A 25,467-nucleotide genomic window follows, 5' to 3' on the forward strand; every position below is an offset into this window, starting at 1 on the left:
AAAGGTAAAGGGACCCCTGACCATTAGGTTCAGTCGTGGACGACTCTGGGGTTGCGGCGCTCATCTCGCTTTACTGGCCGAGGGAGCTGGCGTACAGCTTCCGGGTCATGTGGCCAGCAGGACTAAGCCGCTTCTGGTAAACCAGAGCAGCGCACAGAAACGCCGTTGACCTTATCTACTTGCACTTTTTGGTGTGCTTTCGAACTGCTAGGTTGGCAGGAGGTTTTATAGATTACAATTGTTTTACTGGAGATTTATATTCTTTATCAATGTTTCTGTGACGTCCTATTATGCTGTAATTTATTGTTTGAAAGCCGCTTTGTGATTCATGTGAGTGCAAAGTGGCACAGAAATGTAATAAGCCAAGCCAGAGGTCTGCTGTGCTGTGCATCTGGCTGGGCCAGGGGCCCGATCCTGCAGGCTCTTCACCAGCCTCTCTTACACAAGCGCCAAGGAAAACCACATTTTCAGCCAGAGTGGGAGCCCTGCAAGGATGTGGCGAGAAGCCTTTCCACGCCAGATGAACCCAGACCTTCCCTTCGCCGACTCCCGTCCCCCTGGCCTTCCGAAGAGCTTCCTGAGGGCGCTGCGCACCGTTTCTTCTCCCCACCTCATTCCATCCTCGCAACAACCCGGCGAGGGAGACTGGACGAAGGACATCATGGCCCGACCGAGGTCACGCGTCTAGGACCAATCAGACTGCTGCCTTTTGGATCCTATTGTTCTAGGACCAATCAGACTGCTGCCTTTTGGATCCTATTGTTCTAGGACCAATCAGACTGCTGCCTTTTGGATCCTATTGTTCTAGGACCAATCAGACTGCTGCCTTTTGGATCCTATTCACCTCAGTACATAACACTCCCCTTCTGAGGCGACAAGAGCCTCGCCCGTCTCGGCTTCTCCCTCCCCTGAAACTCGTTTCCGTCTCCTCCTCCTCCTCGGGCGGCCTTCGCCCCGCCGGATTCAAGAGGGGGAAATGCATTGTGGTGGCGATAATTTCCTCCTTCCCTCACAAAAACTTCTCCGCCCTTCTGCGAGCGAAGGCGGCGAGAGATCCTCCGCCGGGCGGTAAGGGCGGGCGGGCCGGGAGGCGGCTGGCCTGAGGGTCGCGGGCGGCGCCGAGGGCTTTCTGGCCCCGCAGGCGAGGGAGGAAAAAGCGGCCGGCAAAGGAAGGCCTCCTGGGCGTGGCCTGGATTTAGGGCGGGGGGAGGGAGGCCCGGCTGCCCCCATTTCGGGGGGGAATTACTCCGCGCGCCCCGGAAATTTGTCTTCTTTAAGCGAACGGGCAGAAAGATGCAGTGACAAATATTCAGTCTTTTGTGTCTCTCTTTTTCTACCTACGTCCTACAACATAGTAAAGAAAGATGTTGTAAATAGGACACCTGGAAGCTTGAAATTATAAAATGACTCATTAAAACCAACCACAGTAACATCCGCATTGCACACAGAAAATTAAGATAACAAAGGATTACGTTAAAATAAAAATTACAAATAATCCTAATGAGAAGGATGAACCTGGTGTGCTGCTATCGATTTATTAATGTTTGGCTCTGTTTTTGGCAGCAGCAGCATCTTTAAATCACCTGATTAACTATTTGCAGTTTGTTGCCTTTTTTGTTAAGAGATTTGTGACCTCGCTGAACCCACCTTCCACTAAATACGATGAAGGAAACATGGGTATAGCCAAGGGGGTGGGGGTGGGGGTGGGGGCAGCTGTTCGCCCAGATCAAGTAAAACAATAAAAATACTTGACTAACTAATCATGTCAGTTTTGCTGCTCTAACAAAAATCCTGGCTATGCCCATGGAAGAAAATGCAATTAAAATTGTACTACTGTGTAGTCCAGGGGAGGAGGCGCCGCTGTCCCACAATAGCACCTGGCTAACAGAAAAATCTGTCAAAATCTTCAGTAGGAAGTTAAATAAAATATTAAAATCATACCAGCATCTTCACCTTATCTTGGTGGTGACAGGTGGGCACAGCAGCAGCAAAAAGAAAAAACACAGCTGGTATAGCTAAGAAATGCTGTTGCTGGTTCCTGCCCTTTTAATCTTTCCACAATACCTCTCTGCCCCAGTGTAACATTGCTGTGGAGTAACCCTACACTGAGGCACAGAAGATATTGTGGGGGGAATCAACGTGATGGGCACCAGCCACAACCACTCAGGATCCATGTGACAAAGGCAGTGTGACTAACCTTTCGCTATGTAGCACCTCTGTTATTTGAACCTTCACTATCCAAAACCACTGAATCAAGAGATGCTATGTCTTGCATCCAGCCTTGTGGCACCATAACTCTTTGTGTGAATAGCTCTTCCATTATTAAGTTGATAATGTCATAGCTGCTGCTTTTGTCTTGCAGTAGAAATATATTCGCAGAAAGCTAATGTAATCACGACTACTGGGAGAGGCGTCAGAACCCTACAGAAAAGAAATGGCAGCTGATAAAGCCCTTCAGCTAAATAATGCAGTAAGAAGAGGATCGATCGAGACTGTCCGGCAGTTGATAGAAGAAGGTAATGATATCAATTCAAAGGTGAATGATGGATGGACAGCCCTTCACAGTGCTGTACAAATGAACGAAGAGGCAATTGTTCACCTTCTGCTGGACAGAGGAGCCGATCCACTTGCTAGGAAGGACAACGGAGCTACCCCCTTTATTCTAGCAGGGATAACAGGCAACGTTGAACTTTTAAAGCTCTTCCTTCAGAAGGGGTCGGCCATCAATGAGTGTGATTTGAATGGTTTCACGGCATTCATAGAGGCTGCTGGGTATGGGCGAGAAGAGGCCCTGAGGTTTTTGTATGAGTGTGGGGCAGATGTTAACTTGCCCAGAAATGTGGCTGATGAGGATAAAAGGGCCCTGAATAAAGGTGGAGAAACAGCCCTGATGGATGCTGCCAGGTATGGCCACTGCTCTGTTGTCAAAGTCCTAGTTGAAGAATTGGGTGCTGATGTGAACATCTGCGACAACTGGGAGAGAAATGCATTGGTCCATGCTCTCTCAGTGATTAAAAAGGATCAGGCCCAAGGCAAAGAGGCAGCTGCCCTTTTCCTCTTAAAACATGGGGCTGATGTGAATAAGAGAGATGAAGTTGGGAAAACTACTTTGATCCTGGCAGCTGAAAGGCAAAGCCTAGACCTGGTGAAGGCTATATTGGAAAAAGAAGAAGTGGACGTGAACGACGCTGACAAAAAAAACAAAACAGCCCTTATGGCAGCAGTGGAAATGGAAAATTATGAAATAGCGAAGACATTATGTGAAAAGGGAGCAAGAACAGACATTGGGAACTTGATAGATATGGCCAGCCTGAATTACAACAAAAGAATGATAACGCTTCTTCGCCAGTATGGAGCATTGTCTTGTCTAAGGCAGCCAGAAATACAATGGACCTCTGCTAGCAGACACTGGCAATCCAAGCTCCGAGATCTTTATGGAAAGTATCGTCCTATGATTGGAAAACTCAAGATCTTCATGGTTTCAGATTTCCGAATTCAGACAAGTGCCCACGGAGGTGTCTACCTAGGATTCTACAATGGGGAAGAGGTGGCTGTGAAGATATTCCCCACCACTGCAGAAAATGCTAAACGAGAGAAAACCTGCCTTGAGAAGTGCCGTACCAGCAAACATCTGGTGAAGTTCTGTGGGTGGGAAGAGCAGAACTCCTGTCTCTACTTGTGTCTTTCCCTATGTGAGAAAAACCTTGAGGAATACTTCAGGACAGCAGAGACTGAGAATGGAACTATGAGAAGTAATGTTATTATTGAAACAATATTTCAGGCAGTGAAGGAACTGCACTCATTTGGATTTGGGCATCAAGATCTGCACCCAAGTAACGTTTTGATAGGTTTGTGTTCTTTCTTATATGGCTGTCTGTTGAGTGGAACCCAAGCCATTACCCAAGTGTAGTTGAAAGAATTTTATGAAAGAAATATGGAGTAGCAGGTTTTCCATTTTATGGTGTAAACCAAGGATGGGGAATGTGTGTCCTTTAAGATACTGTTGGCTAGCAAGTCCCATAATCTCGGAACATGGAGCTGATGGGATTTGGAGTCCAGCACTAACTGGAGCACCACAGGTTCCCTACACCTGGGGTGGGGGGTGGGAATTGGCTAGCCAATCAACTGCAAGGGGTCAGAAATTCAGATCCAACAGCAAGCATGTGAGCAGCATAGAAGAATAGTTACACACACAAGCTGAAAGAAAACAGCAGCAGATATTGGAGATTTATTACAGGGAGTGATATGGGATTGACTCTCTGGTGACATACCAAACCCTAAGATATTCTAAGCTGTAGTGGTCATAGTGCCCTGCATTTTCCTCTTTTAACCAGCAGCCTCACTGGTGCAAGGCACAGTCTGACCCGCTCCCTTGGTAATCCTCATAGAACACTAGCCCAATGGTTGCCATTAATTTGATCCTGAATTGATTTTAGAATGAATTGATTTTAGAATGTATTTCAATTAATTGATTGTGATTTTATGTAAACTGTGTTACTTTTATTGTTGTTAGCCACTCTGAGCCCGGCTTCGACTGGGGAGGGCGGGATATAAATAAAATTATTATTATTATTATTATTAAGGAAGGAGAGATTCCAGCTCAGGAATAGAATATCTGCTTTTCAGGCAAAAAGTTAATTATGTTCAACCCCCAGCATCTCCAGGCAGGGTTGGGAGAGACTCCTGTGTGGCCCTGTGGGGAGAGCCACTGCCAATCTGAGCATAAACAATGTTGAGTGCAGAGGGACCAATGGTCTGACTAGATATAAAGTACTTCCTGTGATCCTAGTCTGCACTCTACTCACCCAGCTCCCAGATCAAGCCGTCTGGAAGCTGACGCCACCATCCTAAATCTTGAGAATAATTTCACTACACCTTTTTACTGCTTCAGAAATGTGGCCTGCCCCTCCAATAGATCTCCATTGTTTACTTACTTATTATGCACTAATACTTCGAATATTATGATTTCTCCTCTGCATTATATCCCCTCAACAAATCTGGAACGTAGGACTAAGCAGATGGATGGATGGTTTCAGACAGAAGTCATTCTGGTTCTACCTGGAGAACAACCTACACCAGGCATCCCCAAACTCGGCCCTCCAAAAGTTTTGGGACCAAAACTCCCACCATCCCTGACCACTGGTCCTGTTAGCTAGGGATGATGGGAGTTGTAGTCCCCAAACATCTGGAGGGCCAAGTTTGGGGGGTGTCTGACCTACATATTCAGATAAAAAATTAAGTTCTGTTGGCATCTACATTAGGGTGGCAAATCTTTTTAGGATCAAAGGTCACATTGCCATGTTGTGACTTCCAGTAACTGAGCATGGGGGTGGGGGTGGGTGGGGAGTCCCTGAAGTGATATTAGTGCTTGAGGTGAATATTTATTTATCATACTTCTGTGCTGCCTCAACATCAGAAATATAAAAACAATACATTTCAAATAAAACATAAAAGCTAAAAGCAGCAGAGATAAAGTGAAACTAGTCAACAATACCATAAAAATGTTCATGACACAGACACATCTTTGATGTTTTAAAATAAAGTGTCAAAATCTCAAAAATCCACAGAAATCAAAAGCCCCTAAAAAGCCTTGGGAAATGAAAATGTCTTCATTTGACCATAACAGCAATACAAAGTAGGCATCAGGTAGACTCTCTGGGGAGGCCATTCTGTAACTGGGTATAACAGCTGAGAAGGCCTTCTCCCTAGCAACCACCAGGGACATGCAGAGAAGAGCCTCAGGCGCTGACATGAAGTTTCACGTAGGTTTGCATGTGAGCAGGTGAATTGGCTGCTCTTGTTGAATCTTGAAAGTTTCCAATATGTGCTCTTTCCCCACAAAGCATTCAATACACAAAGATGTGAAAACCATTCCGCTTGATTGCTTCCACTTATGTATTTATTTATTTTGCTAGATGTCACAGGCAAGGTTTTTCTAGCAGATTTTGATAAGACCAGAAAATTAGATGATGAAAAAGATCTTACCATCACAGAAGATCTGCAGGTAAGTTGCCTCTGCGGTTGCCTCTCCAGCCTTCTATATTTGCAGAATGATTATCCCCAACCATTAAGGCAATGTATTGTGTGTTTGTGCACAATATACTTTTATGCTTAACCATAACATAGAGTTGGATTGAATGTTAGTCCTACTCAGAGTAGCCCCATTGAAATTAATGTATCTGGCTAACCTAAGATCGGGGACGCGGGTGGCGCTGTGGGTAAAACCTCAGCGGCTAGGACTTGCCGATCGCATGGTCGGCGGTTCAAATCCCCGCGGCGGGGTGCGCTCCTGTCGTTCGGTCCCAGCGCCTGCCAACCTAGCAGTTCGAAAGCACCCCCGGGTGCAAGTAGATAAATAGGGACCGCTTACCAGCAGGAAGGTAAACGGCGTTCCGTGTGCTGCCCTGGCTCGCCAGATGCAGCTTGTCACGCTGGCCACGTGACCTGGAAGTGTCTGCGGACAGCGCTGGCTCCCGGCCTCTAGAGTGAGATAAGCGCACAACCCTAGAGTCTGTCAAGACTGGCCCGCACGGGCAGGGGTACCTTTACCTTTACCTTTAACCTAAGATCAGTAATTCCAATGAGTTTACCCAAACTTTGCCCGGTTCAACTTGTATTTATTTATTTGATTTCTTACCAGTCCTTCACCAAAAGGTGCCAGGGTGGAGTACAACAGTTTTAAATACATTTCTGTATTATTGGAAACATTTTAAAACAAATTAAAGTCACGGGAATGTGGTAGGTCCTGAAAATGAGTATATCAGGTGTATTGTTCAAAGAACAAGAATAAATTGACATCAGTAAGAATGTTAATTGCTAGTTCTGGTCCCAGGAGTTCTTTCTGGTAACAGTGTCATTGTTTTTGTGAAATTTTTAATTTCCTGTATAACCCTGGTATAGTCGTACCTTGGAAGTCGAATGGAATCCGTTCCAGAAGTCCATCCGACTTCCAAAATGTTCGGAAACCAAAGCACAGCTTCTGATTAGCTGCAGGAAGCTCCTACAGCCAATCAGAAGCTGCGGAAGCCCCATCGGACGTTCGGGTTCCAAAGAATGTTTGCAAACCGGAACACTCACTTCCAGGTTTGCGGCATTTGGGAGCCAAAATGTCCAAGTACCAAGGCGTTGAAGATCCAAGTACGACTGTAGATTAGAGAATTTAATAACCTGTCAGTGCAGCCCTGTGTTTCTAAGGGCCAAATTTGATTCCAGTCGTGGTGGTGGGAATCTGATCAGGACCATAGTGGTGAAGAACCAGTATGTCCTCCAACATTTTTTCCCCAGGTTGAAATTACCTCCATCTGCTATTTAGTCTATAGGGCAAAACATAGAGATACTGAACAAGCTGTAGTATAATCCTATTCTCTAACATTTTAGGTAGGTTTCTACATGCAAGGGGTGTGTTTGTGTGTAGAAACATTATGTCATGTGATTGTGTTACTTGCAATTTAAACTGACACAGCCCAGACACAGATTTTTAGCATCTCGGCAAGAACTAAGCCCAGGCACAAAGGATGAAAGTGTGATTCCTGTCTACTTGCCCAAGAATGACATTCTGTGTTGTGAAATCGTATTGCCATTTGTTCTCACATGTAGGCTCTCAGAAGTCTAGCCCTATATGTTGCTATGAGGGGGACAATCTGCTTTGAAGCCTTGCCTGCGCAGTGTCCAAAGGATGTAGATGATCACTTTGAAATAGAAGACCTCAGAGCAAGACTGGAATCTCCTGATGAAAACATCCCAGTCACTGAGCAACTGGGACAGTTGATCTACCATCCTTATTTCTGGAGCAAGAAGGTGTAAGTACTAAATAAATACAGGAAACTTGGCAACTATCCATTCTTATCATTCTACCTTCCTCAGTTTGATTTGCCCTGTTACTACAACAGCATGGAAGGATTAGAATGACACTTTGGGGAAATGTTTTAATCCATTCATTTCTATTTTTTGAAATCTTAAGTTTTGCCTTCAGAATTGATGCTCAGAATTTGATTACGCTGCTTTAGTTGTCTTTGTTGCTTATAGACTGTCATGTGCTTTGTCATGTTGTTTAAAATATAACTAATGTTCAGGCTGGGTTGTTGTTCCTCCTCATGTGAAAACCACAAGGCAAATCATTAATGTAAGATAAAAATAATGCAGTCAACCTCGGTTGTCAAACGTAATCCGTTCTGGAAGACTGTTCGACTTCCGAAATGTTTGACAGCCAAGTTGCAGCTTCCGTTTGGTTGCAAGAGCTTTTTGCAGTCAAGCAGAAGCCGCGTTGGACGTTTGAGTTCCAAGGAACATTCGAAAACTGGAGCATTTACTTCTGGGTTTTTGGCATTAGGGAGCCGAAACGTTTGAATATGGAGCCATTAGAGAACCGAGGTTTGACTGTATATATATTTCAGTAAATAACTGCAGTGAATTTGGATAGTGAGTTTGCTGCAGATATGACAGCACATTGATGCAGTATTAATATTATTTGTCATCAGATATTGCTAGCCATCAAATACCAAATATTGAATATGAACTATGTGATGTGCAATTGGCACTGAAATCCATGCACTAAGATTTAAGGGATCAATGTCTGATTCTACACTACTATTTAGGGCTCTGAAAATCCACCCTCATGCCTAACAAAAAAATCTCAAGAGACTTTAACAGGCAGAAACACACATTTCAAATGGGTTTTGCACAGCCACAATAATAATGCCACATCTGGAGAGCCACAGGTTAGCCACACTGCATTAAATCAGAGTTTTGTTATAAAAGGCAGCTTGCAGAGCAAGGATGCCCCTTCCTTGCATATGACAGGAGTTAATGGGTGCAGTATACCTGCCCCAGGAGAACAGAGGAAGCTGCTTTATTCTAGGTCAGACTATTTGTCTATGTCTTGGTGTTGTCTGCTCTGCCTGGCTGCCACCAGGGTCTCATTGACTGCTACTGGGTCCTTTTAACTGGCGATGGCAGGTGTTGAAGCTGGGACCAAGCATGTGCTCTGTCCTTTCCCCGTCTCTGAGACCAGCCTTACCATATGGTCACCTTGGCTCTTTGGGTTCTTAGTAACTGCCTTTTGTTTGCCAGGAGATACAGGGTCTTAAGAGACGTTGGGAATGAGAGCGATATAAAGACACGCAACACTCGGCACCATAACAGCACTAGTGAAATTCTGAAGGCTCTGAATAGTGAGGAAGATCCTTTCAAGGACTGGACTGAAAAGGTAAGTGATCTCTTGCAACTCCGTATGAAAGCTTCAGCTGTGTTGATTTGAACTGCCACATTTGACCTCTTTTCCTTCTGCATTGTCAGTGCCAGTGCTTCATCACTTCTCAAAGGCATGAGGGCAACTTAAGTGCAAAACAAACAGCTTAGGTCTGATTCACGTCTTGGCCCTGGGCAAGTATCTGTTTGCCCCTGCAAAACCATTCCTATGTCTGTGAAATGATTTGCCGTTAGATCAGATTTTAAACACAGCTGTACCTCAGAAGTCAAACAGCATCTGTTCCGGAAGTCCATTCAACTTCTGAAGTGCGGCTTCTGATTGGCTGCAGGAAGCTCCTGAAGCCAATCGGAAGCTGCAGAAGCCCTGCTGGACATTTGGCTTCCAAAAGAAGGTTCGAAAACTGGAACACTCACTTTTGGTTTTCGATCATTTGGGTGCTGGAATGTTCAACTCCGAAGGTGTTCGGGAGCCAAGGTATGACTGTATTGCAAAATCTGCCAAGCAATATAAATGGAAACTGTTTCAATAAATTAACCAGTATAGTATTATAATAACCAATATATGTCATACTTCATGCCATTCTGTCAAATGTATATTTTTGTGTATATTTTTGTATACTGTATATTTTTGTGACTTGGAATCTGCCAGCTTGCAGGTCTACATGGAAACTGTATTGTGAGGAGTGGGTTTCATGGACCCAGATTAATGACAGGGGACATGTGTTTTTTTCAGATTGATAAGGATGTATTGGACTGTATGGTTGGTCCCTTTAATGACAAGAAAAAGAATAAGAAAAACAATAAAGATTATGAAAACTGTGTGACAGATTTACTGAAGCTGATCAGGAATATGGGGGAGCACTTCAGTGAGAAGAATGAGAAGTAAGTGAGAGTTCTTTTTTCTAGATTTGCAGCTGTCCCTAGCCTTCTGCAGATAAGTCACTGAGTGGCCATTTCTATGCAGTGTACTTCCTCTTCTGTAAACCAGTATGTGAATCCGGACTTAGATAATCACATCTTTGAAAAGGCCTCCCAGTGGTCAAGTGGAGTGTCAAAGGGCTAAACTGAGGACTCATTCATGCTTCCCTTTGTGCTTCATTTTTAGGCACAAAACCACAGCTTTAAAGCACCGTGTTTGAGTGCATTTGTTTTATCCCAGCAGTATGCCCAGGAAAACCCATGCTTTGATATTGGATCAGAGCAAACAGCAAAAGGGTTTTCCGTGGATTGGCATTTGCTCCAATTCAGAGACCAGCATTCACATTCTATTTAAAAAAAATACAAATCGAAACTACTGCTTTCTTACGTACTGGTATTAAAAGGATTCACATTTTCCTCTATTTCAGGGTGAAGGAAATAATCAAGGAGCCAGAAGACTATTTTCTGAACCTTTTCCCAAATTTAACAACTTATGTCTACCGGACTTTGCATAATATAAAATATGATAAACATTTTCCGAATGCACAGAATTCTTCTCAGCTATAATGGGGACCAAAAGACCGAGATTCTTCATGAGAGTTCTCTTTTGTTTCAAGGTGTAAGGATAATTAAGAGGCAAGCAACATGTCCCTCTTTTTCTGAGCCTCTTTCCAGAATTAATCATTTTCATCTTGCCAGAATTTGTGCAACACAGGATGTTATATATTCTCCAAGTGCTCAGAACCCTTCTCGGTTGCGATGAGAATCGGCAGCAGTTGATTCTTGCACGCGACTCTTCTGCCTTTCTTCAGTTTGTCCCATTCGGCTAAGATACCAGATAAAGTCAAATAAGAAAGTCAAATAAGAAAGCTGCAGCACGTGTAATATAAAGAGACAGAAAGGAAGGTTGTGGCTGGCAGAAGGCAGCTTTAGTTGTCTATGCATTTGGTAAGCTTGTTTGCTTGAAATTGAGGCTTTCTCTCACCTACCAGCAAAACATCAATCCAGATGTTGTATAATTTCCTAAATTTTATGCTCTGCAGTGGAAAGAGAAAATAAATACTTTCTATTACATTCTGCAGTTGTTTGATCTTGGATTGCTCAACAAATGCAAATGAAACTGCAGTCAAACTACAGCAGTTCTCTTTAGTGTGCTTGCCCAGAAATGTTGCTACTTCAGATCTCCCTGCATTTCCATACTGCAGAGCTGCAATAAGGCAGTCTACAACTTCAAGTTTGGTATCAGCCATGTCCAATGCAACTTATGGTGGGCTTAGATTCTTGGCAATATAGCTGCAACTAATGGGGCTTCCATTGCCATTGCACAAAAACAAGGTGGATGCAAAAGGCCCCCCTTGGGTCTGACACAGATCCCTGCCAAAGAAAACTACATTCTACATTCATGTTGAACTACAGAAAGGACCATGGCTGTCATGGTGGACTTTGGAGTTTAAAATTTCAATGGCACCCTGGGCAACACCAAAATTTGCCCCTCCCTGCCTCTCATCTTCCATTGTTTTATCATTGCTGCAACACCCCTCCACCCCTCTTGGCTCGGTGCCCAGTGCAGGCGAACCAGTCATGCTCCCCTAAATCCACTTCTGGTGGTTGGCCTAAAGCCTCTTCCAGGAAATGAGGGGTGGCAGGGTTGGGATATAAGTTAGATGTCTTGGCATCTTCAGAGGACTCCAGTTTGCTGCCCTTCAGAATAACACTAGGTTAGCTTGATAAGTGTCTGATCTCTGTGTAATTACAAGGGCCCCTGAGATGATGGGTGGGCCTCCTCCCTCCCTCCTCCCTCTGAGGGCTCTAATGGGCTTTCCTGGTGGCAACAGTGGGCTGCATCCGTGCTCGGAGAAGGACCAGACAGACGTGTGCCTGGGTGGCCCTTTTAATTTCCCACAATGTAGCACAGCTGTGGGGTTGGGAATCAAAATGGCAGCTAGAAATTTAAAGGGAGGTTCATACCACACATTGTAAGTTAGGAGGCATCTGTTAGGGTTCTGGGACCCTAACAGTTGCCCAAGAATGCTGGGTCCTGGCATCTGCTCTGATGACCTGCCTGTCCCACCTGCTCTCTACTGTGTGTTGGTCCCTCTAAGAATAATTATTATTATTATTATTTATATCCCGCCAATCTGGCTGGGATTCCCCAGGCACTCTGGGTGGCTCCCAACAGAATATTAAAAACACAATTAAACAGCAAACATTAAAAACTTCCCTAAACAGGGCTGCCTTCAGATGTCTTCTAAAAGTCAGATACTTGTTTATTTCCTTGACATCTGATGGGAGGGTGTTCCACAGAGCGGGAGCCACTAGCAAGAAGGCCCTCTGCCTGGTTCCCTGTAGCTTTGCTTCTCGCAATGAGGGAACCATCAGAAGGCCCTTGGAGCTGGACCTCAGTGTCCAGGTATACTGGGCTGAGGCCATTTAAGGTTTTAAAGGTCAGGGCCAACACTGAATTGTTGCCTATCTGACAGCTTTGGAACACTGGGCAAGGACAATCAGTTTATGTCACTCAAGATTAGTTCTGAGGTACTTCAAAAGAGTAAGGTGAGCGATGGAATGGCGGGCATTGGCAGTGGGGTGGTGACCTTGTGACAGGGTGAAGGATGAATTCTGAGAGGGAAGGCACCCAGGCTGAGAAGGCAAAACTCTCATTAAGTGAGTGTGGGAAAATTAGGACTCCCCTGGTGCACAAAGGGGGGGGGGTACTATTGGACAGTGTGGATGGTTTATTCCCTGGGAGCACCTGTTTTGAACCAATTTACTGGGATCTACACACTGAATTACTTGTTATAAACAACTTAAGGGATTAAAAAAAAATCCGTATTGACAACATTGCTATTACAGATATTCAAAAATGCCCTTAAAATAACACTTCTCTTTTCTTTGCAATTCAAGCTTAAATCCATGAAGATTGGGCCTTCAATGCTTGTTCTAATACATACATGTAAACTCTGAAACCTCTCCACTTGATCTAAGGGGATCTAAAATCTAAGGTTTCTTTTACTTAAATGGAAGGAGAAAAACTTCACCATTACAAATTGCCTATTTCACTAGAACAGGCAAAGAAATTTAAAAGTGCTTGTGTAAACCTCTACTGGTTGATACCATCCCACACCAACCCCACACACTGCTCTGCTGATAGGAAATTATAGCAGCAATAGGGAAATGGCTGGGGCTAGATTTGGAAGTCCATCAGGCCAGAGGTCCTCATCTCTGCTTTAGGGACATAAGAAGATTGCTGATCCCTTCATCGACAAATATGAAGAACCCCTCCCATCTCACCCAACAGAACCCCGTGACCTAGTGAATGCAGTTTCGTTAAAGGACTTCAGTCCTGACCTGCAGTGAAGTTTTGTCACCCAGCAAGAAATGCCTGGAATAATCTTTTCCATGATGTCCAGGCAAGGAACAGTGTGAGATCAAGTTATATCAGTTTATTTCCAGCACCTATAGATGAGGTCCTGTGCAGAAGAATATATAAATAAGAAGAGCCTTCATAAACTGCAATCTGAAACAACAGCTTAGAAGTCTTTTTGGCATATATGCAGTCAATTAATTGCAATTACATGCAAACACGATGTCCTGGCTGTACAGCAGTATTAAACATGTAACTGAGGTTATACACTCAGTTTTATTTAGATATTTATTTAATTTATATACCACTCTTCATGTAAGGATCATAAGGTAAAGGTACCCCTGCCGGTACGGGCCAGTCGTGTCCAACTCTAGGGTTGTGCGCCCATCTCACTTAAGAGGCCGGGAGCCAGCGCTGTCCAGAGACACTTCCAGGTCACGTGGCCAGCGTAACGATGCTGCTCTGGCGAGCCAGCACCAGCGCAGCACATGGAAACGCCGTTTACCTTCCCGCTATAAAGCGGTACCTATTTATCTACTTGCACTTAGGGGTGCTTTCAAACTGCTAGGTGGGCAGGAGCTGGGACCGAAAGACGGGAGCTCACCCCGCCGCGGGGATTCGAACTGCCGACCATGCGATCGGCAAGTCCTAGGCACTGAGGTTTTACCCACAGCGCCACCCACATCCCACGTAAGGATCATAGGGCAGTTTAAAGTATAAAAACATATAAGACAGCAACAAACCAAACCAAACAATATCCAACACTATAAAGCACATTTGAAACACATTATCACAGTTTCAAGCACCCAGAATTCTTTGAAAGAGCACTCGTATATCGCTGTAACTGTCATGACTTCCCACAAAGAGTCCTGGGAAGTGTAGTTTAATATCAGCTCTGTGAGGGGTCTCCTAACAACTCTCAGCACCCAAACTACAATTCCCAGGAATCTTTGGAGGAAGCCATAACTGTTAAAGTGGCATAAGAGTGCTTTAAAGGTATATGGTGGATGTAACCTGAAATAGCCAGTTCGTTGCCAATAATTTACTTTAGCTTGTGTGCCACAATCCTCTCTAATCATGGCGGTTATGTCAAGCATATGTGACTGTTCTTGACACAATTTAATATTGCAATCAACATAAAATCAGTTCATGCTTCTCATTTTTTCGTTTTGCTCCTGAGTGGGTCTAATTCTGCACAAGTTAAGCACTTGGGTCCCATTCATTTCAGCAGGAGGATTAAACTTGGTATTCCAAATGTGACTTAAACATGTCTACAGTGGCACCTCGCAAGACGAAATTAATTCGTTCCGCAAGTTTTTTCTTCTTGCGAGTTTTTTGTCTTGCGAAACACGGTTTCCCATAGGAATGCATTGAAAATCAATCAATGCGTTCCTATGGAAACCGCCTTCAGACCAGGTCCGGGGACAGTCTGTCCCCCGACCTCTTCTGAAGGCTGGGGGGGGGGGGACAAGGGCTTTTCTTCCCACCACCAGCCTTCAGAAAGCTGTTCTGAAGGCTGGCGGTGGGAAGAAAAGCCCTTCTCCCCACCTCCCGCCCCGCAACCTCCGGGGACAGGAGGGCTTTGCTGCCGACCGCCAGCATTTTAAAAGCCCCCGGGACAACGGAGACTTCTCCGCTGTCCTGGGGCGATTTTAAAATGCTGGCGGGCGGCAGCGAAGCCTCCGCTGTCCCGGGGCAATTTTAAAATGCTGGCAGGCGGCAGCGAAGGCTTCGCTGCCACCCGCCAGCATTTTAAGATTGCCCGGGACAGCGGAGAAGTCTCCGGGAAGGCAGGCGGGGGGGAGCAAAGACTTTTTCCCCCCGCCGGCCTTCAGAAGAGGTCCTGGACCTCTTCTGAAGGCCGGCGGTGGGCGAAAGTCTTTGCTCCCCCCCGCCTGCCTTCAAAAGCCGTTGGGATAGCGGAGAAATGCGCTGTGCTTCTCCGCTATCCCGGGAAGGCAGGCGGTCGGGAGCAAAGACTTTTGCCCCCCGCCGGCCTTCAGAAGAGGTCCAGGACCTCTTCTGAAGGCCGGCGGTGGGCAAAAGTCTTTGCTCCCGACCGCCAGCATTTTAAAAGAGGTCCCCGGAGATTTCCCTATGGGCTTTCTTCTTGCAAAGCAAGCCCATAGGGAAATTCGTCTGGCGAAGCACCTCGAAAAACGGAAAACTCTTTCTTCTTGCGAGTTTTCCGTCTTGCGAGGCATTCGTCTTGTGAGGTACCACTGTAATTTTGACTTGCTAGTGCCCTAAGATTTTAGTTTCCCTGGGTACCTACCGTCTCTGGGGCACACTTATGGTTGTTGAAGACTTTCTTAATGCTTCTAAACTTCCCACTGAAGCTGAGGGTAGAAAAAGAGGCAGCATATTGTATCTGACGCAGCCGTACGAGGCAGCTGAACTGTTCTAAGACTGTCTTTTCATCCTTCCACCCCAACCAAGGAAGGAGCTATCTAGACAACCATCAGGCATTTTGTCTGTTTATAATTCTGCAATTCCTTGTTGAGCTATTTTATTGGGTGGTAGTGGTGACTCAATGGGTGGAATTAAGCTGTGACTGGATAGGGTCAGGGTCAGGCCCTTTGGGGCTGGATCTTTGCCCCTCCAGACTGGTGGTTTATTGTGGGTGTATTCTGCAACATCTGCTTGACACAGTAACAGTGCACTATTGGCAGATTTCTTCTGCTTTGGTTTGTTCCGCTTGCATAATGCTACCACATTATTGCTATTCTGAGAGGCTATAGCACAACAAAAGGAGGATAAAAATAAACTGGAGCATTTGTGGTATAAAAAGTTCCAGGCAAAAAAGAAAGAAAGCATGGAATATGTGCTGATTGGCTCTGAAGCCAAATGATGGCCCCCAAACATCTGCAGTCCCAGATAGCCTTGAAAGTGGATTCACATGTGATCTTCCCAATACATACCCCGATTTGAGTGGGACATCCCAGAATTACAGAGGCTATCCTAGGTTCTGAATGCATCTTGGAATGTCCCATTTTTTGGTCTGGTGCTGTTGCACAAACCAGTGGCTTGCACCAGTGAGCTGGACCAAAAGATGCTCGTTCTTTTCTCTCGCGCTCTTGCACAAGTCATCTGGCTCCTGCATCTGATTTTGTGGGGTGTTAGAGGGCAAGCCAATGCTGTCATGAGCACAAATCATCATTGTTGCACAATAAAATAATAATAATGTTCGGAGGGGCCCTAATGTCTCAGCTCATATACTGTTTCCTGACCAGCTGCAGTCCGGAAGCTGAGAGAATTAAGTAAGGGACCCCATCCCTGCCACTCTGTCCACCAGCCTTACTTCACCTTGGAGAAGAGTAAGATTGGTACTCAATCTTAGCTTGAGTGTCCAAAGTTCTTGGAAATGCATGTCACAAAGATGGCTGGGTTTCTGTTGGGAATTCCAATGTCTGGGTAGACTTGTCTTGGGTTCAATTCCTGATGCTAATTCTGTCATTGAGGCTGAGTCATGCCAGCATGTCCCTGGCACCGAACTATCTCTAACATGTAACCCAGCCAATTCTGGGTCAAACTGGAAGCGGTAGATAATGTATATCCTGAAGTGCTGAGATAATTCAACAACTTTTGTTTTATCCCCCAACACTTGCAGCATGGCTGCAGGATTGCTCATAAGGATAAATTATACACAAAGACTGCAATGCATGTATCTTGGGCAATTGATCTGGCCATGAGGGTCCTCAGCAGGAGAGTCCCCAAGGTGGCAGCTCTGCGAGAACTCCCCTGCCCCGCCACCATTGCCACAGAAGTGGCACCAGTATCAGCCCAAATCACACCTGAAATCACGAGTTTTTGCAGAGCGCTTCTCTACCAGTGGCGGAAGTGGTCAGGCAGGCAGAGAAGTGGTGCCAGGCAGGGCAGGGCAAGGTGGCACTTCCCATTTTGCCTCGAGCAACAAAACAGGACACACCACCCTGGTTCTTGGGCCCCTGTGGGAGATCCAACCAGCTCCCACACCGCACTCCTGCAGCAACTTACACTTCTCGGCAGGCAATTCTTCTGTTTCTTCCTTTGGCTGCGGCAGGAGTAGCTCAATGCCTCTGAGTATAGTATACCTGATGACTGGATAGTCTTTTTGAAATTGTAATAATAAAAAAGACAAAACATAATATTACACCAGAGGATTCCCAATCTCACCAATCACCTTTCTGAAGGTCCGGTTACCCCAGATAGGATAGATGCAAATCTCTGTGGTTGTTAAAAGCACAGAGAATACTTTAAAGAAAACTGTTCAGAAGCCAGAATTCCATTCCCTTGATGGAACAGACACTTAATAATTACTTGACATGTGCTCAAGGCATTTTTGGCTGGCTAACTTCTGAATAGTTTTTCTGTCAATTAATGCTTATGTGGCATCATCATGCATCTTAAGCCTCAAGACTTGAGCTATATGTAACTTCTCAGCGAGCCTGAAACTGCTCAACAAACTAATTGCACAAGATTGCCAGCTTGAAGACTCCTGGAGAAAAAATTATTTTGATTTCAATAAAATAAATAATAATAATAATAATAATAATAATAATAATAATAATAATACAAGTTACATTTGTTAGTCACTTTATCTTGCTCAAGGCAACCCAAAGCAACTTACAGAGCAATGGGCAAAGGGGGCTAGAAAGGTGAGACAAGATTCTGTGGAATATCATAGCACCCATTAGCTTGCTGTGTCCAGGATGGGAGGCTCAGAAGGTGGCTTTCCTTCTTTTTTCCTTTCCCTTCCTTTCCTTCCCTTTACTCTCCCTACTGACTCTGCCCCTCACGCTGACCACATCAGCTCCAGGACCTGTTTAGTGGTCTGTCAGGGCAGGGAGGGGCTTAGGGATCAAGGAGAACCACGGCCCTGACATGTCCCAATTCAGCCCACACCATCCAAGGAACATCAGCCGTGGGTCACCAACAGTGATGGAGCTTTCCACTCCCATAGGGGGGAGGAAGAAACCTTTGCCAGCAGACCTCCCTCTCTGCTGACAGGGGTTGTGGTTCCTTCCACTGCCTTGTCTGCTGCCTCAGCCACTCTCCCACAAGGTTGTCATCCAATTTTCAAAGAACTTAGAATTTTTAACCATGGATTCTGACTTAGTCATAACTGGGCAACTGTGTATTGGAAGAGACTGTATATTGAAACTATGGAGCTAAGCAAATTCAACAAGAGAGTATTTCAGATACTTTGAAATACTTCATAATAGTGTTGTGAGTTTTGGTTGTGTGCCTGGGTCCCTTCAGATTCCTGTATCCTCCAAGGATTGGTAATGCCCCCCTAAGTATGGGTTGTGAAGGTAACAAAGGAAGTGGTTCTGTGCCAGAGAGCAAATGGGTGGGCCCTACTCCCTCAATCGACCAGTAGTTTTTGGGACGAGCGCAGAAAGAATAAACGCCATGGTGCATCTGCAGCAGCACAGCTGGATGCCTTCATCCGCCCCGGCTGCAACAAAATATGTCTCTCCCATATCGGTCTCTACAGCCACAGCAGACACTGTAACTCTCCAACTTCACCTCCAAAGGTTCACTCTTCCATTGTCTTGTGAGAGGAGTCTCACACTGCTCAGAGTTGGGGAGGCATGCAACAATATAATTAAATATGACATGATCTAAAATGTCAAGAGATGGTATTTATTCTGCATTATTGGAATATATGGACACATGAAAACAAACATGCAAAAACACTCTCACACACTTTCTGGTCAGATACATATGTCATAAGGTGTAACAGATGCAACAGAGTACATAGAATCTGCACACTCTTGCTTACCACCAGTGTAACAGCTGGGCCTCCTAGATAGTTTTGTTGTAACCACTGGAGGAGAAGGTTCTGTTTTCTCTGACTTGGGTTTTTTGAAGCCCCTCATTGCCTTCCAAGTGCAATATCTGCAAGGATAGCGTTGGCATTGGCATACTGTATTTAACTGAGACAACCAAAGGCATTGTTACTGGCTGGGACAGTCACAAAAGATGGGACTGCACGACAAAAATAGTTGCCAAACCAGCTATAGCTTTATTGAGCCCCTGCTGATTTGGCCCCAGAGCCATTCTTCCAGCCCTGGTGTCGCTGCAGCTTGCAATGGCTGAATAATAGCTGTTTGTGTTTGCATGGCCACGCCATCACAGATTAATTTATCACATAAAACACGCACTTGCAAAATGGTCATGATAACCTTAGCAAATTATAACCACACCTATTGTTTTAACCCAATTAAATCCTCATCCTCCGATATCTGCTCCCTAATTTGGCTCCTCTTGAATTTGATTTTTTAAATTTTGTTGTTAAGTTGCAAAGGCAACTTTGGGTCAGATTCAATGAATCTGTTTATAATCTACACGCAATGGCTTCATCCATTACCATTATAACAATAATGCACACACTTTGCCTTTCTAATCTACTTACTTCTTCCAGTAGAATAATAAAACTGGAAAGATACTCATAAAAGCAGAATGATAAAGAGTCCTGTTCAGCACACCTTCAGCAATAAAATTTCGGATCTGAAGGACCTGTGCATCTGTGAGGTTGACCTGGACACAGAAGAAGAGGCCATATCAGGAAGCAGATGACAACTACATCAACCTTCAATTAAAAACATTTCATAGCACAGCTGATGTCACTGGATCCTTTGGGATCCTACCTTTCAACTGAGGGCTGAATGCAAGAACCTGCATGTGAGGCTTTCTTTGGGGGAAACAGACGCACAATACTAGGGAGGTCATAGTTGACATTTTATCGTCAGTGTGAATCTGGTTCCACAGCTTCCCTCCCACATCTACATACCAGCAATTTAAGCAGTGGCTCATCCCTCAGTCTTGCTCTGTGTCATGCCTCTGTCAAGACCAGCCTGGAGTCCAATGAAGCCTCTTTAGAAGAGGGCCCCATTTTCAAGCCTAGCTCTCATGAGATTCTAGGAAACTCAGTGGACACTGGCAACCCTCTTGAGACCATCTCCCAGGAAAATGCCTCACTTGAGGAAGCTACCCCTGCCCACTCAAAATGGTGCCACTGCCACAGAACATTGCCAACACTATCAGAGATCACCTCTGTTGCTATCAAACTTGGTGATTCAGCAGTATGCATAGAAATAGCTAAAACAAACATATATCCAGCTGAGTGCATATACTGTTGGAAGTGCTGGGATGCATCTCAGCTTGCACTGAAGGCTGATGTATCTCCATGAGAAAGGGGAGATGGGGAGAGGAGCCTCCAGACTTTCCGGTCTGTCCTTCTGATCTTCCTTCAGGGTTAGACTACCGGTATACACTGTACTCTTAGCACTGCTGACTTCACTTCCTGTGTCCATTCCCTTTCTTCTTCTTCTTATGTGTGTTCCTCATGACAATAGGCATGGTTTGATGTCTGCTCCTGAGATACAAGAGCAAGAATGGCTTACTGCATCTCCATCTTAGCCAGAGAGAACTAGGGATCTTTCCTATCAACATGTATTTCCAATAACAAATACTACCTTTCTTTCCCCTCAAAAATCCGGAGTCTCAGCATGATTGTATCCAGGGGAGTCTGTCTCCATTCAGCTTCTGCCAGCATTTTACTCCAAATGCTACCATACACTATGGGCAGAAGTCCCAATGGCTTCATTTTGTGCCCAACTGTCTTAGAAAACTTGGCTCCAGCCTCTTACCCTCAGTTTAGGTGGGATATCTGAATTCAAAAAGAGCTTGTTGATGGTGGACACTTTGCTCTTCAGAAAGGCAATATCTTTCTCGGTGTATAACCCAAGGGAGGACAGGACGACCACCGAGTCAGAGAGGTAAAAAAACCTGCGGCAATAAAAGGCAGACACAGAGCAGAAGATGGAGAGATGGGTGGGCAGTGGGAATGGGGGTATGTTGGACACAACACAAAACCTGAGGCAGGATCTCATCATCACAACTGGTGGCTGGTATCTGGACACTGGGCAGTACAGGCAATATCTGGGGTCACGGAGAAGGATCTTTATCAGGGTCATTCTCATGCTGATAAGAGGAAACCAGGCATATAAACTCAGGACTAATTCCAAGATGGTCCCTGCTCGTCATGTAGACCAATGAGAAACCAATGCAATTAGAGCTCTTCCATTGTCACCATTAAGCACCTGATGGTACATGGCTGGTAGGAAGCGTTCAGTAAACAAACAAACAAACAAACAAACAAACCCAACAACATAAGCAATATTTCTTGATCAGGAGCTGGCTGAATTGCAGGAAGCAGAGAGAGTAAGAATAAATGGACGGTTATCCCAATGGAAGGATGCAGAAAGTGGAGTCCCACAAGGACTGGTGTTGGGACCTGTCCTTTTAACTTGGCGAGGTTGCCAAGTTTGCTGATGATATGAAATTGCTCAGTGTGCTTATATCTAAAAAGGATTGTGATGGGCTCCAAGCGGATCTCTTCAAACTGCATGAATAGGCAGTAAAATGGCAAATGCAATTTAATGCAAGCAAGTGTAAAGCGATGCACATTGGGACAAAAGAAAATTCCTAATTTCACATGTGTGCTCATGAGATCTGGACTGGCAATGACTGACTTGGAAGGAAACCTTGTGGTCATAGGGAAAATGTTGACCTTGTGTGTGGCAGCTGTTAACACAGCAAATACCACACTAGGTATTGTTAGGAAAGGGATTGAAAATTAAACTGCTGATATCGTAATACAAATCTATGGTGTGACCACACCTGGAGTACTGTAGCATTTCAGTTGCCTTCCCTCAAAAAGCTATTACAGTGGTACCTCGGGTTAAGTACTTAATTCGTTTTGGAGCTCTGTTCTTAACCTGAAACTGTTCTTAACCTGAAGCACCACTTTAGCTAATGGGGCCTCCTGCTGCTGCTGCGCCGCCAGAGCACGATTTCTGTTCTCATCCTGAAGCAAAGTTCTTAACCCGAGGTACTATTTCTGGGTTAGAGGAGTCTGTAACCTGAAGCGTCTGTAACCTGAAGTGTATGTAACCCAGGGTACCACTGTATAGAGCTAGAAAAGAGCAACCAAAACATTTGGGACTTTTTAGTTAAGAGAAAAGGCAAGTAAGGGGAGGCATGAGATATCTGCATGAGATTATTTGTGGTATGAAGAATTGGGGGTATAGGAAAGTTTTTCTCCCTCTCATAATACCAGAATTCATCCAACGAAGTGGAGCCTTGGAATATTCAGGACAGACAAAAGAAAGGACTTCTTCACATACCACATAGGTTAATTTGCAAAATATAGCGATGGCCACCAAATTGAATGATTTACTTTTTTAAAAAGATTAAAAGTGGAGGATAGGCTATCATGGCTCCTAGCAATGATTGGCTATGTTCTCCCTCCCCTGCCAGAGGCCCAGGGCCTGTGAATGCTGTGAGTCGCTGGTGGAGAGAGGGCTCTTGGGCTCAGGTCCCGGCTGGTGGGCTTTCCATAGGTAACTAGCTGGCCATGTCACGTATAGGCTGCCTTTACCTGACCCAACAGGACTCGTTTTTATATTTTTAATATAATCCAAACGGGCATTTTTACCAGATGACCCTATATGGTGATACTTACAGCACAAGGCATCACCTTGCTATGTGAGGGCCAATTTAGATGTGATTATGACAAATGCTTCTGTTCAGAGATTTGCCCCATTAAATGTCTGCTCTGTTCACGCATGGAGTCCAAGAGGTGTGCAAGGCATGGCAGGAGAAATAACAGAGGCTTGCTCACTCACTTCTCCATCTCCAGGTAAAAATAGAGATCGTTGACCAGGAAGTTGACTGAGATGAGGCGGCCAAAGATCTTGCGCCTCACTTGCGGCACTTCAGCGTCTTCTGACGTGGAGCCGTAACGCCCACTCACTCCACTGAAGCTCCCACGGGTCTGAGGCGAGGATTGAATAGCTATGAAAGAAAAGGGAGAGAAAGAAAGGGAGGCCCCAGTCACAGCACCTCCCACAACCACCTGCAGGCCACCAGGCATATTAAAAAACGCAACTCGTATGTTCCACATAAGTTAATCTGCTTTGATATTTGGGAGTTGGGCAGAGTTTCACTGGGCTTGCAGAAAAATATCACTCAGCCTTCACTTTATATACCTGACCTTAGTTCTCTGGGAAGTGGAGTTCCTGGTTTTTGGAGCAGTGTATTCCTGATACTAGAGTTAGAAGCAAGGCACGAGAACAGGGCTGGGCTGGGTGGAGCCATGCAAACACTGCACATCTTTGCACAGGACTCTGTGAGCAAAGTGACAAGACTTGGGCCTTTTTCGTTTAGAGAAAAGATGAGCAAGAGGAGACATGAGAGGGGTGTATACAATTCTGAAAGGTGTGGGGAAACTGCATCGGGAAATGTTTTTCCTCCTACTCGCATGAAACTAAGCAAGCACAGGAAATAAAACCAAGGACCTGACTCCTGTCACCTCCCCAAAGGCCAGTCATGTGGGAACAAGAGACTTTAAAAGCACGCACTTTCCTTCTCATTTTTCAGTTCCCGGTGGAGGAAATCTTCAAAGCGTTTGCGCTGCCCTACGTAACTCATTGCCTTTCGGAACTTGCAGACAGTCCTGATGAAAGTACCAAGAATATTCCAGTACCTTCTCTGTAGAAGAGAATAACGTTATGTACAGCCCATGGCAGTCACAGTAGTCTCTCATAACAACAAGAAGAAAAAGAACCTTAAAGACCAACAGATCGATTGCAGTCTGTTTCATCAGGTGCACAAAGCATTAGCCAAGGGTAAGGTTAATATCAGGACAGATAGAATGCAGTGCCATGGAAAGCTCTGAAAAGGGACTGAAGGGGAGGGAAAGGAGCTGTGGAGTGCAGAGTTCTGAAACTGGCAATGGGCATGTCCACAGTGCAGCAGTCCATGTGGATGTGCAGCTGCCAGTCTCCCCGTTAGCATGGGGGTGTTCACATGACGTCTTCCCCATCCCACAGACCTTTTCCCACTTTAAATGCATATCCCCCAAAATAATCCTGGCCATTTTGGAGTTTCCAAGGATCAACATGCACACACTCTGCAGTTAAAGGGGGAAGTGTCCAATAAAACACTGGGGGGTGCATCGTGTCCCTACATTAATGGGAGGGGGCGGAAGGCAGGTGCAAATCCACATTTTGCTCTTCTGTGGACTAGTCAAATGTTAGATTTGCACAGGGCAAAAGGTGCTTGTGTGCTCTCTAGGGACTGCTGTTTGGGGAAGGAGTGAACACCCTCCGTACCACATGCAACCACAAGTCCCTTTGCACCTAAGATCTGGAGCTCCCCCCAGCCCCATTTTCTCCATGATTGGAGCACATCCAATTTTAGACACATGCATTTGATTCTGTTGACAGATCGAATCAAAAGCAACCTCCAGATTCAATGGTTCACCTCCAAATATGTCTCAGTTTCGTAGCCAGTAATTCCAGGCCCAGCAACGAATGGGGTGAACATGGGGATGGATGAGATCAGGAAATTCCTTTTAGCAAATTGTGTCTTCTCCAACATGTAGTCAATGTTTCACTATCACAAACAATCAGCTTTGATTAGTTAACAGAATTCCCAGCGTATTGTGAGGACACAAGCCTTTAGACTCCCAGCTCAGGAGCTCACAAGTGTTTCACATCAAACATGGTCTGAATCTATGGCAGGGGGAGACACATCCAAATCCTGCTCCACATTCACCACTCACCATCTTTTCTTTCATCAGGGAGCCCCTCCTTCCCCTCCCACCTGCGGTAATGGAAAGGTCACTTTCAGGATATAAGCCTTGATACATTTGGAACCTGCCAGGATGCAACAAAAAGGGGAGAGAGAGAGAGAGAGAGAGAGAGAGAGAGAGAGAGAGAGAGGTGAGGCAGTTGCTTTGCTCCCCTTATAAGCACAGTCCTCCCTATTCCGCTCATCTGTTTATCTCCATGGGATATCTAAAGTACAGTCAAGCCAACAATTCATGTTTTGCTAGATAGGCACATGACAGAAGCCGAATTTCATAGAGTTTTCCTGTAAACTCTGTGAGAGACAGCCCCACTGTGCCCTGACAGGGGGAGGGC

General features: G+C 45.2%; 2 protein-coding genes across 11 annotated transcripts in view; one reads left to right on the forward strand and one right to left on the reverse strand.

Annotated features, from left to right (window-relative positions):
• Positions 1-973: 973 nt before the first annotated feature.
• On the forward strand, positions 974-11,199 carry RNASEL (ribonuclease L). 2 transcript variants are annotated; one of them, XM_053391141.1, is made up of 7 exons: positions 974-1,068; positions 2,363-3,848; positions 5,916-6,004; positions 7,597-7,799; positions 9,070-9,205; positions 9,941-10,089; positions 10,554-11,199. In XM_053391141.1, exons 2-7 carry the CDS (start codon positions 2,435-2,437, stop codon positions 10,690-10,692), a joined length of 2,130 nt encoding a protein of 709 aa, XP_053247116.1. In that variant the 5' UTR covers positions 974-1,068; positions 2,363-2,434; the 3' UTR covers positions 10,693-11,199. The 2 variants fall into 2 exon arrangements, with proteins under 2 accessions (XP_053247116.1, XP_053247117.1); XM_053391142.1 differs by having other exon boundaries at positions 975-1,068; positions 2,366-3,848.
• Positions 10,862-25,467, reverse strand: part of RGSL1 (regulator of G protein signaling like 1) — a 40,410-nt gene continuing 25,804 nt past the window's right edge. For 5 of the 9 annotated variants that reach the window (XM_053391136.1, XM_053391137.1, XM_053391135.1 and 2 more), the window contains 10 exons: positions 25,107-25,200; positions 23,902-24,031; positions 23,167-23,335; positions 21,127-21,265; positions 19,890-20,014; positions 19,257-19,372; positions 17,486-17,578; positions 15,765-15,828; positions 13,474-13,595; positions 11,067-11,162 (listed from right to left, as the gene is read on the reverse strand). In XM_053391136.1, the coding sequence (XP_053247111.1) occupies positions 13,559-13,595; positions 15,765-15,828; positions 17,486-17,578; positions 19,257-19,372; positions 19,890-20,014; positions 21,127-21,265; positions 23,167-23,335; positions 23,902-24,031; positions 25,107-25,200 (967 nt within the window). In that variant the 3' untranslated portion in view covers positions 11,067-11,162; positions 13,474-13,558. Of the gene's footprint in view, positions 10,952-11,066; positions 11,163-13,473; positions 13,596-15,764; positions 15,829-17,485; positions 17,579-19,256; positions 19,373-19,889; positions 20,015-21,126; positions 21,266-23,166; positions 23,336-23,901; positions 24,032-25,106; positions 25,201-25,467 lie in introns of those variants that run through there. The other 4 variants (XM_053391138.1, XM_053391139.1, XM_053391132.1 and 1 more) reach the window with 3 other exon arrangements.

The sequence above is a fragment of the Podarcis raffonei genome, chromosome 6 (assembly GCF_027172205.1).
Source record: "Podarcis raffonei isolate rPodRaf1 chromosome 6, rPodRaf1.pri, whole genome shotgun sequence".
Taxonomy (NCBI): Eukaryota; Metazoa; Chordata; class Lepidosauria; order Squamata; family Lacertidae; genus Podarcis; species Podarcis raffonei.

Excerpts from the sequence above, each read along its gene's own strand:
- RNASEL (XM_053391141.1), top strand. The coding sequence starts at position 2,435 with ATGGCAGCTGATAAAGCCCTTCAGCTAAATAATGCAGTAAGAAGAGGA. Across the intron at positions 6,005-7,596 it reads CCATCACAGAAGATCTGCAG|GCTCTCAGAAGTCTAGCCCT; the intron begins GTAAGTTGCCTC and ends TCTCACATGTAG. Across the intron at positions 9,206-9,940 it reads TCAAGGACTGGACTGAAAAG|ATTGATAAGGATGTATTGGA; the intron begins GTAAGTGATCTC and ends TGTTTTTTTCAG.